The sequence below is a fragment of the Dermacentor albipictus genome, unplaced genomic scaffold (assembly GCF_038994185.2).
Source record: "Dermacentor albipictus isolate Rhodes 1998 colony unplaced genomic scaffold, USDA_Dalb.pri_finalv2 scaffold_20, whole genome shotgun sequence".
Taxonomy (NCBI): Eukaryota; Metazoa; Arthropoda; class Arachnida; order Ixodida; family Ixodidae; genus Dermacentor; species Dermacentor albipictus.
In genome coordinates, this window is record NW_027225574.1 from 7,036,945 (window position 1) to 7,055,841 (window position 18,897).

The 18,897-nt window shown below is 46.1% G+C and overlaps 1 protein-coding gene and 1 long non-coding RNA gene across 3 annotated transcripts in view; one reads left to right on the plus strand and one right to left on the minus strand.

The window, feature by feature from the left end:
* LOC139052251 (uncharacterized) overlaps window positions 1-18,897 on the plus strand; it is a 41,819-nt gene that overhangs the window by 8,795 nt on the left and 14,127 nt on the right. The gene's annotated exons all lie outside the window — the stretch shown is intronic.
* On the minus strand, window positions 775-9,905 carry LOC135921916 (uncharacterized). Of its 2 annotated transcripts, XM_065456329.2 has the most exons (5): window positions 9,791-9,894; window positions 7,409-7,531; window positions 6,369-6,437; window positions 5,228-5,308; window positions 775-2,891 (listed from the first exon to the last, which is right to left on the minus strand). In XM_065456329.2, exons 2-5 carry the CDS (start codon window positions 7,455-7,457, stop codon window positions 2,515-2,517), a joined length of 576 nt encoding a protein of 191 aa, XP_065312401.2. In that variant the 5' UTR covers window positions 7,458-7,531; window positions 9,791-9,894; the 3' UTR covers window positions 775-2,514. The 2 variants fall into 2 exon arrangements, 1 of the variants encoding a protein (XP_065312401.2); XR_011509780.1 differs by lacking the exon at window positions 7,409-7,531 and having other exon boundaries at window positions 9,791-9,905.

Below are 18,897 nucleotides of genomic sequence, written 5' to 3' on the forward strand. Positions count from 1 at the left end.
CCCATACACTCTCAAACCAAACAGTATTCAAAAACTGCAAATGTTGCAGGTCCAAGTAGTTAATTGTGCTATTGCAGAAAAACTGAGCGCTTTCTTGAAATGCTTCCTTGTGTGCATTTAGTGATGGGCGGTGAAAGGCAAATTAGCAGTCTTTCAAATTTTTGAAATCAGTGAATTGCAATTTGTTTTGTATTCTTTTGTTTGCATTAAAATTAACGATGTTGTTGAACAAGTTATCGCCTGTCCAAACTACTAAAAAAATCGCACGAGGTCCTTGAAGTTACTGTGTCGGGGCCTCGAAAGTTCTTGAAAACCATTGCATTTTTTTCTTCAATATTGCTACGAACCCAGTAGAACAACTGTCATGGAGTAAAAACCTTGGCTGAACAGGGGCTTATACGAAGAGCACAGGAAGACTAGAAATGCAGTAGTAGGCATGGAGGGCCCTGAAAAAAATGTGCCACATCTGCTCGTCTGCCTTATGTTTCTGCATTGACTGTCACATTTTTAACAGAAGCTCACTTACTGTTCTACTCCAATAAACGCAACATTACCAACTCCAGTGTGGGGCAGTCCTTCAGCCAGTGCAGAACTCTTTCTGTAAATCCCTGTCAGCTCTGTCATTTTTTCAGCATTGTAGTACAAGATTTGTTAAACTGGTTTCGCAGAATATGAGCAGTATACTCTTAAATTAGCTGTTTATTTGTATGCACAAGTTCAGGTCATCAGTTTGGTTGCATGACAAATTGCCATACCTCAATAGATACAAGAAAAAATGTTATTAGAGTTTAATAAAATCCAAGCAGTAATAATCACAACAATATAATGACAGACATTTCTTTTGGTACGTATACAGCCCATGTCTTGGCACTGTATAAATTCAACTATACATCGCAAGTACTGTATCCTGACCACTATTATTCACAAGTGTAAAACCATCACAGCAATTCTTCAACAAATATCACAGTGATTAGTGACATACACTTTGTAACTGCTTTACATGAGCATAATGTATACAAATGGTCCCTGTGTACCCACACATGACTAGTGCCACCCGAGTACTATTACTCACAGGTGTAAAACCAACAAAGCAGTTCTTTAAAAATATCACAGCTCTTAGTGACGTACATGCTGTAACTCCCTTGTAAAAGCTTAATACGAACACGTGAGCACACAGAAAGCTAGGAGTGGGCCTACATAGAAATACCACCGCCTCAATACTAATTCACAAGTGTAAAACCAACCAAGCAGTTCTTCAAAGAATATCACAATGTTTAGTGACATACATTTTGTAACTAGCTTATATAAGCTTTATACAAACATGAGAACATACACAAAGCTATCGGTGCACCTGCATAGAAGTGCGGCCATCTCAACACTATTATTTGCAAGTGTAAGCTCAACAGAACAGTTCGTTATAGTGACGCCCATTTTGTACCTGCCTTATACAAGCTTAGTACAAGCACAAGAATGCGGAGAAAAATAAATTAAGAACTTGCTCTATGAATACACAAACAGATCAACACAAATGGTAAACACCGCTTTGAAGATACATGACCGTGACAAAGCGCAGTGCTGTGCCGGTTGAAACTGCCATCCACAAAAGTATTGAGCAATGCTTAAACCACACGCAATAAAGTGCTGAAAGACTGCGTCTCTAACGTACCTATATTAATTCCAATTTCTTGAATATAGGGCTCCCTTGCAGATAAGGCATCTGATCCAACTGACCTGATTTTACACCTGCTAAATGCATACAATGCACTCAGATATAACTGGTAATAATAATTATAAAAGGCATTTAAAAACTTGATACTATGATGAAGATGCATGACTAGAAAAGTTCTGTCCCCCTCGTACGTGTTAAAAAGGTGCAAGTACGACACATGTTCTTTTTTTCCGCAATTTTTGCATTAATGGACACCCGGGTACCTCGAACCCACAAAAAAAGAAGATACTGCTGTGTTAATAGTGTTATAATTTTTTGTGAAAGCTTTTTTACAGACAAGTTGCAGTCTCGTTTCTGGAGGTTGAGCTGTATCATGCAAAATAACATGGAAAGTGGTCACATGGGAGCATGACACTATGCCATAATGTTCGTTTCAGTTGACTCTCTTGCCCTACAAGTCACTGCTCACTGTGACCAGTGATGGAACAGCAGTGTCTATGTGATTTTCATCACACTTCTGTCCTATGCCATCCTTACCAGAGTCGGCGGCACAGATACCCAAATTTCGATAGTGTTGCTTTTTCAGGTGCTTGTTCTCGATTTGCTCAATATCAGTTGGCACTTCAGCTGCATCAAACTTCTTTTTTACCTCTTCAATGACAACATAAACAACAATCTTATGACACCTGTGTTGTCCTTCTAGTTGCCTACAAAGACCAGTTAATCTAACAACAACACTGACAGTCTCTACTATCTTCTAATGGGGAAGAGGTGTGTCCCACCATGTGTTCCACATTGTTGTCGCTATGTGGGCTTGCTGGGGAGGCAACAACTGTAATATGTTTTCATATCTTAAAGTGATGCTTGTTGCACACTTTGCACTTGCTGCACAAGAACAATGGCTCACAGTCGTGGTGAAAAGCTTTCGTATGTTGAGCAAATGAGTTGTATGCACTACAAAAAAAGTCACAGTGATAGCACACATGTTGCTCTACCAGGCCTGGTGCGGTTCCTTCTGACACTGCTGCTGATGCTGACACACTGCTGCTTGCCTCGTACACTGTTGCAGCTGCAGTAGACATGGCCGTCTCTGTATCTATTGCTGCCGTGCCACCTGTCATGGTAACTTCAGGTGGTATCGGGCTCACTTCTGCAACAGAGATGTCATTTGCCCCTTGAGGGCTCTCGTCATCAGGGCCAATAATTTCGTAGGCATTGTCTCCTGCATCGAAGAACCAATAACAGCATGAATTAATAAACATAGCTCTAAAACGTACGGACATCAAAACTTAACCACAAGCTTTGCACATCAGTGACCAGGCTTAATGAATATACTTGCAGGAGGAGTTACACAATTGTGTGTGTACATTACAGTTAAGCCTCAGAAGAGATACTCAAGAGGCACGGGAAACATGTCTCTCAATACCAAAAATTTTAAAACACTGAGGAGCCAGACTAGATCACTTTATTATACATCATCACTAAAGTATGTTTAGATATATCTGAAGGAATAATTGCTCAGGGTGGCTTAAAGGGCCCCTAAACCACTTCTCGACATTTTTTGAACATTTCAAGTAAACACGCGCATCAAAATCAGAATGCCGTCACAATTGACGATGGCAAATGCCACAGTGCGTAGCACTGTGGGAGCACCACAATATGAAGAAAACGACTCCGTGCGCCTCTCTGGACCTATCCTGCACCCCCCAGTTTGTCCTGACATCACCAGGCTGTCTCTGATGATTCACCAGTTTCCGGTGCTGTCGATTGGTCGAACGAAAGTGTACGACTGCCGGCAAGGCCTGCAAGCAAAAACACACTCCTTCCTCGTCGCGTTGCTCGCGATGCCATTGTGGGCAGCCAATGGGGGCAAAGAACAGAAATGCCAACAGAAGGGTCTCCCTATGAGGCTCTTCAACTAGAGTCACCATACAGTTCCATTGTATTGGCGAGGTCATTAGCGCCACCCCTCGCAGGACGACGGGCCTGCGCGGCAGCAACAGAGCTCGTTGGTGATGGCCTGTCCCGTAACATTTGGAGGTGTACTAGGCGAGGAAAAGACGGTACTATCCAGATGGCGTGTACCAGATGAAAGAGTAAAATGAGCGGGGACTACTTTTTGATAATCAAACACGTAGCTCCACTATTACTGCACCGTTTCGAAAAACTCTCATGGCTACGTGTTCGTTGCCTTAACATGTACAACTGCAACACCGCAAATAAATTTCAACCTCGGTGGCTTAGGGGCCCTTTAAAGAAGACATTCACAGCTTTTTAGTGACTGTAGATTGTGTTAGCTTCCTTCCTAACTTCTGGAAGTTAAACACTTCACTTTGCAAGCCTTGTTGCTCGCAGTGCCTTTGAGGTGCTCTTAGACGCTCGTCAGCTTCAACTGTCGACACTTTCTGCCCTGCACTGTCCTCGTTGCCTTCCTTTTCTAGTCCATGCTAAAGAGACATGCGCAATTGACTTGTGTGAGGATTGCGTGATCTTTACGCCCTTCAGAGCACACAAGGTGCATGAAGTGAATGTGTCTGGGTTGTGTGCCTTCGAAGTAGTGAATACTTAAAAAGTCGTTAGTAACAAAGGTGTCTCTTGTGTACAGTGTTGTTAACGTGGCAAACATCGAAAAACCAACCAAACCATTTTCATATGTCTCTTACAACCAAGTGTATCTTGTAATGAGATTCTACTCTACTGAATATTTTTCATCTATGGATCATCTGCATGTACATATAGTCACAAAGACATGTTGTGTGGAATGGCGAATCAGGAAAGACCTCGTACTCTTACTTTTTGTCCCTAACATAAGCAGCTGATAACAATATGATAAAAAGCAGGTAATGAGGCTAGCATGGAACATAATCCTTCAGCTCTAAACAGTTTTTTGGGCCCACATCATTCCCTCATGACATAAGGAAACAACTTGATTGCAGTAATGGCTGCATGTGATCTGAGTTGATTGAAACAAACAATAGGTAAGGTTGCCCTGTATGTAATTTTATCAGAGTGCTTTTCAGATGTCCTGCTGGCGATCCTGGCTGCACGATGTTTCTCATGCTTTTTGGCACGATTCCTTTCTTTTCCACTCCACTTTTTTCTGGTTTTGTCCCCTTTCCCTTCCCCTGGCGTAAAATAGCACACCTGAAGTATCAAATCTGTTGAATTATTGTGTGTATCAAACCTGTTAACATGTGGGCTTCTCTGTGGTCAGTGTTGTATTTTTGCGCTGTACAAGTCAATTCAAAATGAAAGATGGAATGTCCCTGCCTTTAGTTTAATTGTATGTGTATATATATATATATATATATATATATATATATATATATATATATGTCTCTCTCATGTTTTGAAATATATATACATTCAGGAGTGCCTGCATGCTCTTCTTCCCTGCTCCAGTGACGAAAAAGAGAGCCTTTTTATTTACCATAGTAAAACATTCACAGGTTTTCACTGTGCCCATTACATCACTTATCATATGGATCTGTCACAATACAGAGTAGCAGTAGTCCATAATACTAACCCATCCCAACATAACCATAAATTAGCACATACCGACATGCTGTGAAACAGCTGTTGCAAAGCCGCTGGTGCTGGCAATTTCCACAGCACTGCAGTGGTACAGCCGAGTGCCACCTGTATAGTGACAAATGCATATGCATGTTAGTAACTCACTAGTTGCTTATGGTTTCATAAGCTTTCCACTACACAATAAAGTAATCTAGACAACTTTGTTGGAACAAATACACATAATTAGGACACCATTTAAAGAATAACACAATTAATTCCCCCAATCTCTCACTCACTAAGGGATTCACTACTGAAACATCGGTGGAGAGCTCAGATTAACACAGCCCGTAAAGGACAAGCTTTCTTTGAGGAAACTAGCTATAACAGCGGTTAGTTTTTTTTATCATTTTATGTGCTAGCTTTGATTTAAATGTCATGCAGTACTGTAAAATATGAAGTGCCGCATTTCTAGCAGCAGAAGGCGTCGTCAGCCTCATGGTACAACTGATTTTTGCACTGTTTGTATCAGTGAACCAACACATACAAAGAAAACCGACTTCACACATACATATACAGTGCCAAGTGCACTCCTCCTTCTGAAAACGCAGCCGCCAGTTCCAATGGTGCTAAAAGGAAAGGTTATATAGAGTGCGAGACTGCATGGAACTACCACTTATGACTCTAAGTGTATGATCTGCTGATTGGAGAGGTAGTCACATGCTATTTCTAGTCTCTTTTAGAAGCATTACTAAAGGATGAATTAAAATCTATTCATAAGTCACGAATTTCGCGCACCCACAGTTTGGTTAAATACCTTGTGAGAAAAAGACATGTTTATCTGGAATAGCAACCTTTTTTCCCGCTGGAAAATTTTCCTTCGAATTAATGAGATAACTTTACAGCGTCATAATATATTGTGTTTCTCGCAACTACTTGCCGGCAGTGACGAGTTACAGTGTTTATATCTGATTCATTGGGCGACAATACTGCCAAACACAAATGCTTCACGAACACGAGAACACGTCACTCGCAGAGAATAGCAACCATATATGCCTCTGTGAGACATGATCGCACCTTTGTGGTCAAAATGTACATTAGAACGACACCACCATCTCATTAAAAAAAAAGCCTCAGTACAAGGCAGCAGCCAACTTCATAATGTGAAATTGCAACTGATGTCCATTACTGGTGGCCTGTGTTCGAGTCACTTCTGGCAGTTGACTGGGTGCTGAGAAATGCACGTCCTGGGTTGTCCCTACAAAACATACAGGGTTATGTCAAATGTTGAAAATACATATACACCGGCATTTCATAAGTTGCAAAACAAATGAGTAAACTAATAAACAACTGTAATGTAAACAGAGTACACATGATAAGATAGGCTGTCAACAGGTAATGCATTACGCGAAAAACCTAATGCATAGGAATGACTTTATGTATACACACGAAGCTGACACACAATTTAATTCGCTCTAGGTTTTTCCGTGCAGTATATTCAAATCATTATGTCTTGTGGTTAGAGCAAAATTAGTGTAAATGACGCACTAAATTATGTACCCTGGAAAACTTTTCTTCAATATGCACCTGTGCGTGCTTCGAATGAGTAGCGTTGTAAAATTTACGTACATGGCATTTAACATAGTTGCTGAACACGGATTTCCTTTGCCCTGTGTCGTGTACAGTGAGCTACATATATCTGAGCCCCCCCCCCCTTTTTTTGTACTAGCCATACTGCGTGCCATTGCACCTATACGCACGTAAATAAACCTCACGACACAGAAATAAAAAAAAAGTGCCAATCACCCATGCCTGCATGTTGTAGTGGGCCTAACCTAACCAAGCATGGGCTGTTCTTTTTTATAGTAAACACAGTCACCGTGCTCACTGCAAGTATGTATCATGTCACTAAGCAAATATGCAATTTCATTGTACCACTATTTTTTTATCATATGGATGTATCTGTTGAGAGGCAAGACAAAAAGCAGTCACTTCTCAGAACTAATCAGCTTTTTTAAAACACATTTCTAACCTTTCAATGACACTTGCTGCTATGTGTTTGTCTCCAGAGAGCATACTTGATTTGACTTTCCAATCGGAGACATTACATAAATATACCATGTTAAGATGACTGCCTGGAGCACGTAAGAATTTTCATCTTGGTGTAACATACTGTATCTTGATTTTGTTTACATTTGGTCAAATGGTACACCCAATATATCCACATACTAGTTTTCTTGTCCAAATTGCATGCCAATGCGTTTTGATTTTTTGGCATTGGCTCCTCTGCACTGGCTCTTTCACATCCTCCTGTCCTTGCAGCTGCTTTCTTGCGTTATATAAAGCGGGTGCCTGAAAAATATTGTATGCAAAAGTCGACACAAGGGCATGGTGCAAAACAACGTCAAGACAGTCAAGGCCATGGCAATAAAAGAAAGTCTTAGCTCTTAGTGAAATGCATGCAAAACATCCAAATGACTGCAACAGTCAACTGCTAAATTAACTTCAATTTTAGATTTAAACAAACAAGAAATAACGGACAGTTCATCCTCATTTGGCACGAATGTTAGAATACCCCTGCTAATGAATAGAATATTGGTCATTCTCAGACATCATAGGTCTGTCATGAGTCTGGTGTATCGCAAACACCACTTGTGACACATCTTAAGCACGTGCCCAGTGTGCCCCCCGCACCATCCCTGGTTGTGCCACTGCTGAAGCCATAATTTGAGGATTATAGCTGCAAACATGATGCTCAGTAGGGATGAAAATATTGTCCTTCAGTTCAATGGATATATGGATGTGCCTATAAAAAAGGGCAACAAGGCTTATTATGGCAAGCTTACCCACATTTCAATACTAAATAGAAAGCTCACTGCAGCCTGCATCTAAACTTACTAAAAGGCATGAACTTATTTTCATGTATGAGGTGCGCAATGGAGTTCATTTTTGACAGACCCGACTACTGCTGCAGTTTGAAATTTAGCATTTTAGATTCTTGAAGGCATGTAAAAGTTGCAGTTAAACCGCAGTTATTAGTTTATTACACCAACCTGTTGTTCTGTGTACGACAGACTGGTAACACGGAATCAAAGCAACATTTTATTTTGATATTATTTCTCTACTAAAAATATTCAAGCGATAAACACATTTTGATCTGCCATGCAATAGCAAAATACACACATTACACTTGTAACCCCCAGAGGAAGGCTGATTTAGCTATTCATATGACATAACTCTGACACGCCAACTCATATTAGCAAATGCACAGGCATGTCGAAAACAACAAGCGTATGCAAAGCACCCTTGCAATTGTAATTCCACACAGCAGCCTTTATATTCAATGCCGATGCATAACTAGCTGCTCGACAATTCACCGAGTTCGTAGACATAAGCATCCTTTCAGTTTCGCACCGGGCACGAAAACCGCAACAGGAGACAAAACCAGACCTACCTATAATCACACCATTTCAATACATGAGCAAAAACAGTTCAGTCTTAGGGATAAACACTGAGAGCGATTTAGTGCGCGACGGCGACGAGCGACGGCTTCGAGCGACAAAACGGGCCGTCGCTTGAACAGATGGCTCGGTTCTGGAAATCTAGAAATCGTCGCTCGTCGCCCGAAAGTGCTATGAGCGACTAGCCAATAGCGCGAAGCCGGAACTGGATGTATGTACATCGCTCAAATACTACCGATTGTCACGCGGAACGAGCGAATAATTCAGTTTTTATACGTGCAAGGATAAGAACCTACGGCAAGACTTCCGCAAATATTTTATGCTACTTTTATAGTAAAATACATCAACGTAAATTACTAAAGCACGCGTCACGCGTGATTGCAGCCCTCATGCCGGCAACACCGGGGAGGCGTCGCTCAATATCGTCGCTCGCACGGAGTACGACTTGTAGGCGACGAGCGAACGCGACAGCCATCTCCATCGCGTCGCTTGTAGCTGCCGCGCGCAAGATCGCTTATATATGGGGTTTATACTTTTTTCAGCATAAAACATGGATTCCTCATGCGTTTTCAGAAAGTTCAAGATAACGCGCCTAACTGACCTCTTGCAGCATGCAGCTGAATGCCTGCGGCAAAGTTTCTAACTAGCACTGGTGCTGCACGTAACTTCAGTGGTCGCAGATTCCCCCTGCGCGAAACACCGTCAAGCGCGCGGTTTATTTAGAAAAAAAGCACGCTGCCAGCAAAACGACGCCTTTTGTTATGTGATTCCTTAATTCAACAGCGTTCCGTACACAGCAGACTGCCAAACTGAATAACTTCAAACACACAAAACGCACGCTAATCACGCTCCGCATAGGCTCTGAATCACGGGCTGGTGAACGAACCATTTTAAGCGTCCTCTTGCCTGGCGTCTTATTGAACATACCATAGTTCTGGCAGCGTTTGCGATCTTTAAAGCTCTTACGGACAACGGCAAAGTGATAAAATCACATGCAGTTATCGCCACGACTGGCTTTTTCGATTGACATCGAGAGACACAGCGCGTATGCCTAGTCCTTTGTCAATCGCGTCGGCTAAGCGCACCGACGACTTCCTGGCGATAACATGACATATACGGAGAATGTGCACCTAAGTTAGAATTCACTTACCGTGGAGGATTTGTTGTTATATCCAAGGCATGACGAACGACTGTCGTGTTTTCGTGGCAACGCGAGATCGCTGATACACGATCTCCCCTGGCTGCAGGCCTGCGTCGCTGTACTGCTCGCTGTACGGATCACCTTTCTCCGGTGCTGTGTTGTTCCGCGACCTTGAGCGCGCGCGCGCGCGGTGGAGAACTCCGAGTGAAAAAGTAGAGCGCTCGCTACGCATTCCTTTGAACTGCAGCGGCCTGTTCTCTTAGGAGTAAAACGATGTGTTCTTTGCTCAGCGAGCGCGCATGAATGATACATTGCCATGTTCGGGGCCAGCCACCTACAGTTGAAGCAGAAGATTACGCTACGTTTTGTTCTCTACTGCCGCAAGAGTAGAACTACTCTCTCTCTCTGAAGGGGAGAGTGAAAAGCACATTTCACTCTCTCCTTGGTGAGAGAGTGAACAATGCATTTCACTCTCCTCGACATTTTGCGAGAGTAAAACGACGCTTTGAAGAGTGAACCGGCCGCTTCACTCCTGCGATACCCTTCCTAGTTTTTAGAGTGTACGGATCACAGACGCTGACTCAGTCCGGTATCTTTCAAATATCGCAGCAGCGCTTTTGTGGGCTTTTGTAGGCACGATATGCGAGGCCATGGTCCCAACATCTTCTTCAAGGTGAACGGCTTTCCGTCTAGCGCATTGAGAGCTGTGCAGAGGTCTTGCCTTTCATCTTCAAAAGAGACACGGTGCATGAACGAATGCACATCGATAGAGGATAGCGGGAATGCAAGACGGCCATAAAGTAGGATGTATAATTAATCGTTAGGCACCCTCAACCTCTAACGCGAAGAATCACTGACAGCGTGAAGTTGCAGCTCTTGGTAGAAAGTACCCGCGTGTTAACAGCTGACGGTGCGGCGTTTTCGCTAGCGGAGGTAACACTTCGCCTGCGAATCGTAACACGACTTCGAAATTTAAAAATTGCAAACATTCGCTTTCGCCAAAATACGAGGTCGCCCGAAGCAATACTCTTTACATGTACATATATATGCGCTAAAAAGTAGGAAAGACATTGTAGTCAGTTCTAACAATTGGCTGTAGTCTTATGCATGTAAGTGGGCAAATTATGAATTAGGGGGAGTAGGCAAGTGCCCGGGATGCCCCACCCCGTCACCCTGAATGGCTGTGAACCTGTGTACGGGAACTTAGCTGTTACTAGGTGCAACTTACTTCTTGCTCAAAGAGACCCATTCGTTGTAATTTATATCCGTTTATATCTTAATGTAGAAAAAGTTCACGTTTGTAAACCAGTGTAGCAGAAACACGGCGCATCTAATTTCGTGGCAGCCTGTATAAGTTGTTTTAATTGTACACGCATGTAAGTTTGCTTGACTTGTCCTATGGTCGTTCTGCTGAAGAGGCGCAATTGCACTGCGATACGAACACGACTCGCATTTACTATCACGTGCTCCCCATAGCAGCACCGTGGATAAAAGAACATGAATAAAAGCATCCTTTCACTCTTGAAATCTTCACAGAACTTGTTTAAGGGTTGTACTTGGAATGTACAAGAAGAGATTGAGAGAAAATGGCGCAACGACGCATATATTATCGGCGAACTAATCGAGCAATTCAATTCGAAAATGGAGAACCGCGTCAAGGCTGCATTTGTAAACAGGGGATGATTTTTTACGGCTGCGACCGGAATCGTGGTCGGCTTTTCTCTCTTTTCTTCCAGCATGGCGTTACTATAGTTTGGACCGTCCACAAAAATTTAAATATTCTACTAATGCTATTCCACAAAGTTTTCGTCGCTATTGCTCCAAATTGGGCACTCTGCACGGTAATCTCTCCATAGCATAAAAGAAAATATGCTCCATCAAATTGATTGTCATGCTCTTTAGAAATTGGGAGCATGCTTACTAGCACCGCGTATAGTTGAGAGAGAAAATGCTATTGTCACACATTGCACATTTCAGCCTTACCTATATACATCACCAAATAAAGCAAACGAGGTTATGGTCATGCTTAGCAAACATTTAGCGCCCTCGGCTGCCCTGCATATATATATATATATATATATATATATATATATATATATATATATATATATATATATATATATATTGTGACGGAAGGAAAAAGAAGGGAAAGGAAGAAGATCGCCAGACGCTGGCTACTGCTACTGGTCAGCCATCTTAACCACATTGACTCCTCCTTGTATATATATTGTAAATACAGTGTGTCTATACACCCAACATCCCCGTAATATATTGGTTGAGGTGCTGGGTACTACGGCGGGATACGGAGCTCCGCAGTGGACGCCGCATCACCATCCCCACCATGAATAACGGTGAGCATGCGGCATCCACATCGTTGCCGCCTCCATCGTCCCCATCACCAGCCACGTCGCTGTTCCCTTCCGTTGTGGTTGTTCAACCCAAGGATCCAGAACTTTCTGCGGGACTGATGGCGCCAACGTTGAAGAGCGGGTAGCTATGTAGGAACGCGTGAGTGGAATCAACAGACGGGACCCCATACTCATGCTAGCTAACCAGTTGTTCTGCCTAAGTGGCACGGCAAAGGTGTGGAACGAAAACCACGAAGAGGAGCTAACCAGCTGGGACCAATGCAAAGGGAAGTTAACAGAGTTGCTTGGCTATCCAGGCGGCCGTAAAATTACCACAAAGCATGAACTGGCTCGCTCTGGCCAATCCCTACGGAGTCCTCTCTCTCGTACATCCAGGATGTGCGGCTGTTTTGGGGTTAAGCCGGCCACGACATAATAGAAGGTGAGAAGGTCGCGCACATGCTCAAGGGAATTGCTAACGGTGCATTTAATCTGCTCACGTGCAAAAGCTGCTCCACAGGTGATGGCATCATCAAAGAGTGCCGACAATCCAAGCAGGCCGAAACCGATGCGTCGTGCAACTATTCACCAGACTTCCCAATACTGCCGCAGCGTCGACGTGTGAATATCAGCCCGTACAACAGCAATCGTCGCCATCAGAGGACGTGGCACGAATCGCTTTGCGTGAACTGGATGCGACGGCGACAGGAGCTTTCTGTTCACGCAGCCTTGATGCTAGCCTTTTTTTCAGTTCCCCTCGTACAAGCCATCGTTCACGAGAAAGTTCAAAACATTGGTTTAAATTCTGCATGTGCAGGTTGGTGTCCTCGCTGTTGAAAGCAATGTCAGCAAAGTTGCTGAAACAGGCCGCTTAAAACACGTAAAACATGGAAATAATACGCCTCTACTACCCGCGCTACCCATGCGATCGCGGTTACCGGAACGCGTTTTTACAATTGGTAGTAAGTAAAGCAGTACGTGGCCCTTTTTATGGCTCTCGACGTTTCAGCGCATGCGCGACTAAGAGCGGGCGCGAGAGAGAAAATCTGGCGGCTTTTGCTCCTTCAATATATGACTCAGCCTAAGCACTACGGAGGATACTTAGCGCACGTTTTATTCGTTTGTCCCCTAGACATGCCGGCATTGCGGAGCGAGTTTGTTTAGCCTGTGCCGCTGGCTGCCCGCGCAGTGTGGCAGCTGGCGGAAACGCCGCTTGGTGGTCGCTGTGTCTGAACGGGCAATAGAGACTTTTAGCTTGTACGCTATTCCGGTAAACGGGAGCGGTTTGGGCGGATTACCGGATGGTCATGGCGTAAACGTGAACGGTGAAGCCGCCTGGGGTTGTAGAGCTCAACCAGACAAACGCATAGCTAAAACTGCAGTAACTCACCATATCCTGCTTTGCCACTCGTGCAAATTTTTGGCAGCGGCGTAATTGTGAACACGATTAGGCCTCTGTCGAAAATTTACCCCAGCAGCTAAGCAGAATACAGTAATTAGCTCTGTGTTTGTGTGGTTGAGCTTTGCGCCACCAGCTGGCGCCACCGATCGGGCCGCTCACCTTGACGCCCCCGCTAAACCAGAAAACCGCCCGCGCTTGCCCGAATACCGGACACACTAAAAGTCCCTAATGTTCTTAATGACGTTGCATAAGTGGCGGGTCGCTTTTTCCGTCGCGACGATAGATCGGCTTTTTTACAAGCACTGCTCCAGGAGGTACATGTAACCGACCAACGGAGGCCTCAGGAGTGCACCTGGGGTTATATTAAAGCAGGCGGTGCAGGATCTCCGGTGCTCCCAAGCGGTCCCGGGGAGATCAAAGCTGGAAACAGGGTGTCCAGTGGGTTGAGGCTGCGGAGGCCGAAGCGTGCCAGGGGGTGTTCGCATAAAAAATTGGCTCTCTTTTTACCGATCTTTTACACCCTGGCATGCTTCCTCTCGCACCCGCACTTACTTGCGCATGCGCGCAAACATTCATGGTCTCCGCATGTGCCACGCCCCGCTGTAACTACTCGCAATAGGAAATACGTTACCGAAACCACAGGCAGCAAAGTAAACATCGGGCCTCTTCGATTTTCGGAGTTCTGGCAGCCCGCTTGCACCCATCTAGTTCCGGTTCTGATAGGAAGTCACTTGCGCTGGGATCCCAAGACAACCCGAACCTGCCCGAAGTTTGCAAAATCTAACGCCGGTACAGCTGGCCAAAGGTAAACATGCTACCAGCATGACAGCGCCTGGCGAGGCCGGCGCGCGCTGGGCGTAGTCAGTCCATTTATGCGTTGCCAGCTTGAACATGTACAGTTGCATTCAGGGATACGATCACTTTCGCGCGACTCGGCGCAGGACGCGCACTTATGCAACCTCGCAACCTCACCTTGAGCAGCGCAACAGATGGCCTCCGACGCGGTGGATTACAAGACGCGATATCACGCGTAAGTGATTGTATGCTCGAAAGCGATATCTCGAGGATCCTTGCTCGCAGCGATCACGTCGCCCACGGGTGACATTGACGAGTTGGCCTTGTGTCATCACAAGATATTAAAAAGCAGGTTATCGAGTACGTCTCATACGCATAAAATTTCGTGCCGACCTACTTTGGCTTCGATTTGAGAAAGTTTGGTGTGGCTGATTGCAGAATCCAAACACCGAGTTTTGTTTGGATTCTGCAACACGCTTGCGTGGGACACGTCAAACGCTCCCTTCAAGTCGAGAGCGAGTATCCCGCGCCGCGCGTGCATCGTTGCCGGCTTGACGACCAGTTCGTGGAGTTGGATCATCACGTCTTGGGTGCTGAGATGCTGCCTGAAGCCGTACATCGTCTCTGGCATCTGATCGGTTTCTTCGAGGTGCTTCTGCAGCCGTCGAAGGACCTTGCGCTCCATCACCTTCCCCACGCAGGATATGAGGGATATGGGCTGCATGTTGTCTATCGTGAGGGCATTGCCGGGCTTTGGAATGAAGCGGACCTCGGCGTCCTTTCATTCCTTCGGCAACTGCGAGCTCTCGCAGTCGTCGTTAATGTGCTCTAGGAGGCCCCTGGCCCCTGTACCGCTCATGTTACCGAGTAATTTGTAAGTTATGGCATCCCTGCCGGGTGCACTTCTCTTGTTACTGTCATCTATCGCTGTCCACAGTGCCGCCATGGTAAACGGCCGGTCCAGTTCTTCGTTGTCGGGTCCTTCGTACCTCTCGGGCACCGGGTACTGGCCCTTCTCTGTCTTTAAGTACTTGGCCTTCAGGTCTTCCAGGAGTCTGCGGCCGTCTCCCTTGTACGGGTTCAATACTTTGGTGAGGCTGCGATTGGTCGCAGATTTTGTACTCAGCGGGTCGATGAGATGCCTCAAGAGACAACACGTCTTCCACGTCGAAAGCTTGCCCTGTAGGCCGTCGCAGGCCTTCGGCCAATTTTCCTTACATAGGTTGGCCGCGTGCTCGGTGATCTCTTTGTTCAAGACTGCTATGCGCTTGGCCAGCTTTCTGTTGTGTGTTTAACGTTTCCACCGCCGCGTTAACGAGTGTCGGGCCGCTCACATGTGGGTCAGTCTGGCGTCCACGTACGGTGTCTGCGACGTCGTTGCGATTTCTTGGGTAAATTTAACGAGGGCCTTCTTCTGGTCCCTCACCCATTCGGTGTAGGTCCTTTGTGTTTCAGCTTGTCCCGATTCTACCTTGGACGCCTCTTCTTGTTCTTGGGTAAACTTTCTCATCTTGTCCCAATCCGTGATCCGCGCCGTCCCCAGCACAGCCCTATATCGGAAGCCTCGGATCGTGATGCCGATCACGCTGTGGTCAGACCCCAAGTCCACTTCTTCGCTTCTCCAGGAGACGTCTAGCGTGCCTGATAACAACGACAGGTCTGGCGTGGTGTCCCTCGCGGCACTGTTGCCTCTCCTGGTGGTTAAGTCCGGCTCGTTCAGGAGGGCCATCTCGTGATCCTCCATTGCTTTGGCCAATGTTTTGCCTCTCTTGGACTGAAACTTATAGCCCCACGTTGTGTGAGGGGCGTTAAAGTCGCCGAGGATCAGGAGCTGTCTGGTGCCCGCCAACCCTTTCGCCTGGTTCACGATGCGGTCAAATTCGTACTGCCGTTGTGACGGCCAGCAGTACGCGCTCATTACAAATAAATTGCCCGAGCTGATAATTTCTCTCGCATGAATTGCAACCAGCGTGCGCCCGCACCCACCCTGCGCCGTGACATGTTGAGTTGCCACCACGTTGCTGCGGAAGAGCACCGCCGTTCCGTTCTCCGTGGGGTCCGTGTAAGTGACGTACCCCGGGAGTCTTGGTTTCCCGTTTGTTTCTTGCAAAGCAATTACATCGGGCTTGTTTTCTTGCCCGTCAATGTGTAATAATAGTTCCGCTTTTTTGTTGTGACTCCCGCGGCAGTTTCATTAGTAAATTACGGTGGTATCCCCCCCGGTTTTCTTCTTGTGCTTCTCACTTGGCTTCTGCATCATCCTTTCCGGCCGTCCCGAGTCGATTGCGCCTTTTCGCAATCGCGCCTTTGATATTTTCGGACCGCTCCTTTTTCAGGGACGCGAAGCGCTTCCTCGCCGATGTTGAGGCTACTTTTGGTGCTAAGCGCTTGTGCTTCACCGATCGCATCTGAGGCTTTCTCTGGACAGCCTCGAGTAAGGCGCCCATTTTGCCTAGCCTTTCATTAATTTGGAAAATTGCGGCCAAAATGGCCGTCAGCTCTCCTTCTCACGGGATATGCGTCGTTGCCGTAGTCGCGGTCTCTGCGGTCGCCGCTTCCTCTCCGCTCGCGGGGCTCATTTCGGCAACGTCCACCTGCGCTGAAGTGCTGTAGAGCCTAGCGTTGTCTTGTCTTGCCTTTTATCCTAACCAGCGGCGTGTACCCACAAGAGGGGTTTGGCCACAACGCAGGCGGTTTTCTGTATCCTTAGAAGTAATGCGAAACTAGATTTTAATTGTGGTTCCTGGGACTATAGAGCTGAAATTTAGAAGTTTACTGAATATATTGTCAAGAATTTTATAAAATAAGTTAACGTAAATAACATAAATAATAAAAATATTCCATAATTATAGGCATTGAGCAAGGTACCCTTTTTCTCTCTCTAATAAAATTGTAAACTGCAAGAAAAGCAGAATAAAGTTGCCCCAGAAGAAAGAATGGTTGGCGGGGTTATCCATAGCCGAAGATTGATGAATGAGTATTGTAATAGTCTTCTCTATCTTAGGAAGGCGTGGCACGAGAGAAAATAATGTTCAATAGTTTCAGGTGCACTGCAAAAAGAATATAGAGGGGACATAGCGGAACCAGACCTGTGTAAGTAAACATTTTGAGGAGATATACGTTATCTCAATTTTGTAAAAGAAACTTCCAATTACGTTGAAGGACACCGATTATCGTTCCATGGGAAGCCAACATGGTGGAATTCAGAAGACGGCGTTAGCATAGATATTGCAGAGTTTTGAGAAATTGGTGTGCCTAGCCGCGGTGACATCAGCTGATGTTGGCAAAACAGATATGATAGGGCCGTAGAGTCTAGCTTTTCCTGCTCACACTGTGCTCGAGCTACTACCTCCTCTTTGTCTTTTCTTTCCCTGCCACCACTACCTCGTGCTTTCTTTTTGCCTGCGAAGCGCTGCACAGGTAGTCACTGTCGTTATCGCCGTCGTCGTTGTTCTGTTTCACCACAATCGTCATGCCCGCTCAAGAAGGGGGCGCTGCAAGCGTTCGTCAAGAGCGGACGTTCGATGCTTGGGCTCCGTTGACAATCTTCGATTGCGGCGGATTACAACATTGGATCACCGTATATTTACCATTCACGGGTTCCCTTCAACGCCTGGCACCGCCTAATACCACCAGTGAACCTGTGAGTGCCATATTCTCGGCGGTAAAGACTGTGTGACTTCTCAGCACCACGCGAAGAGCGCTAACCCTAACGGCCGAGTGGTTTGGGTGCATCACCGCAGCAGAGACGCAGGTGCGCCCGCGAATGCGCGGCATGGCGTTCGCGCAACGCTGGGTCTAACGACGTTCGCCGGCGAGTGCTCCCGCTTCACTCATGACTACCGCGACTACTATGAATTCCCTAAGAGGCTACGACCCGACGGAGATGGACTTCAGCCATGTACCAACATCCCAGCAGCAGCTGATGCCCCCGCAGGATCTCCCGAAGGAAGACAACAGCCATGGCTGGAACATATGGTCCCGGCGCAACAACGAAAGAGCGGCGCAAGCTAAATCGACAGCTCCCAAGCAAGAGCCGGAGCGGAAAGAACGCCGAGAGCCTCCCGCACCGAGACCTCCGCGTCTACCGAGTTTAAAGAATTTTCCATACAAGGTCATCATCCGACCTAAAACCACGGTGGATCTGCAATCTGTGGCTCCACGCTCCTTCGATCTCGAATTAGGGATCCAAGCGGCCCTTGACACACCGCTACAAGAAAAGCCAACTCTGCGCGTTGTTAGCCAGCAGAACATTATAATGATATGTACTCACTGTGAGGACGATGCGTTCCGCCTCGCCAAGCTTAATAGTCTGCACCTCGACGGCAAGAGTATAACAGTCACCGCCTACGTTGCCTTGCCAGAGGATGTTTGCAGGGGTGTAATACATAATATCAAGCCTGAAGTAGGTGATGACTCTATCTTCCAAGACGTCTCCTCACCCAGCCATACAATCCTGGGAGCGCGCCGTCTGGGCAAGACTACGTCGGCAGTCATCGTCTTCGCCGGCCAGAAAGTTCCATTCACGGTCAACTACGGGTGGTCAGAGCGCCGCTGCTACATCTACCGGA

Excerpts from the sequence above, each read along its gene's own strand:
- LOC135921916 (XM_065456329.2), bottom strand. The coding sequence starts at position 7,457 with ATGCCAAAAAATCAAAACGCATTGGCATGCAATTTGGACAAGAAAACT. Across the intron at positions 5,309-6,368 it reads GACTCGAACACAGGCCACCA|GTGGCACTCGGCTGTACCAC; the intron begins GTAATGGACATC and ends GTCACTATACAG. Across the intron at positions 2,892-5,227 it reads AGCTGTTTCACAGCATGTCG|GAGACAATGCCTACGAAATT; the intron begins GTATGTGCTAAT and ends TCTTCGATGCAG.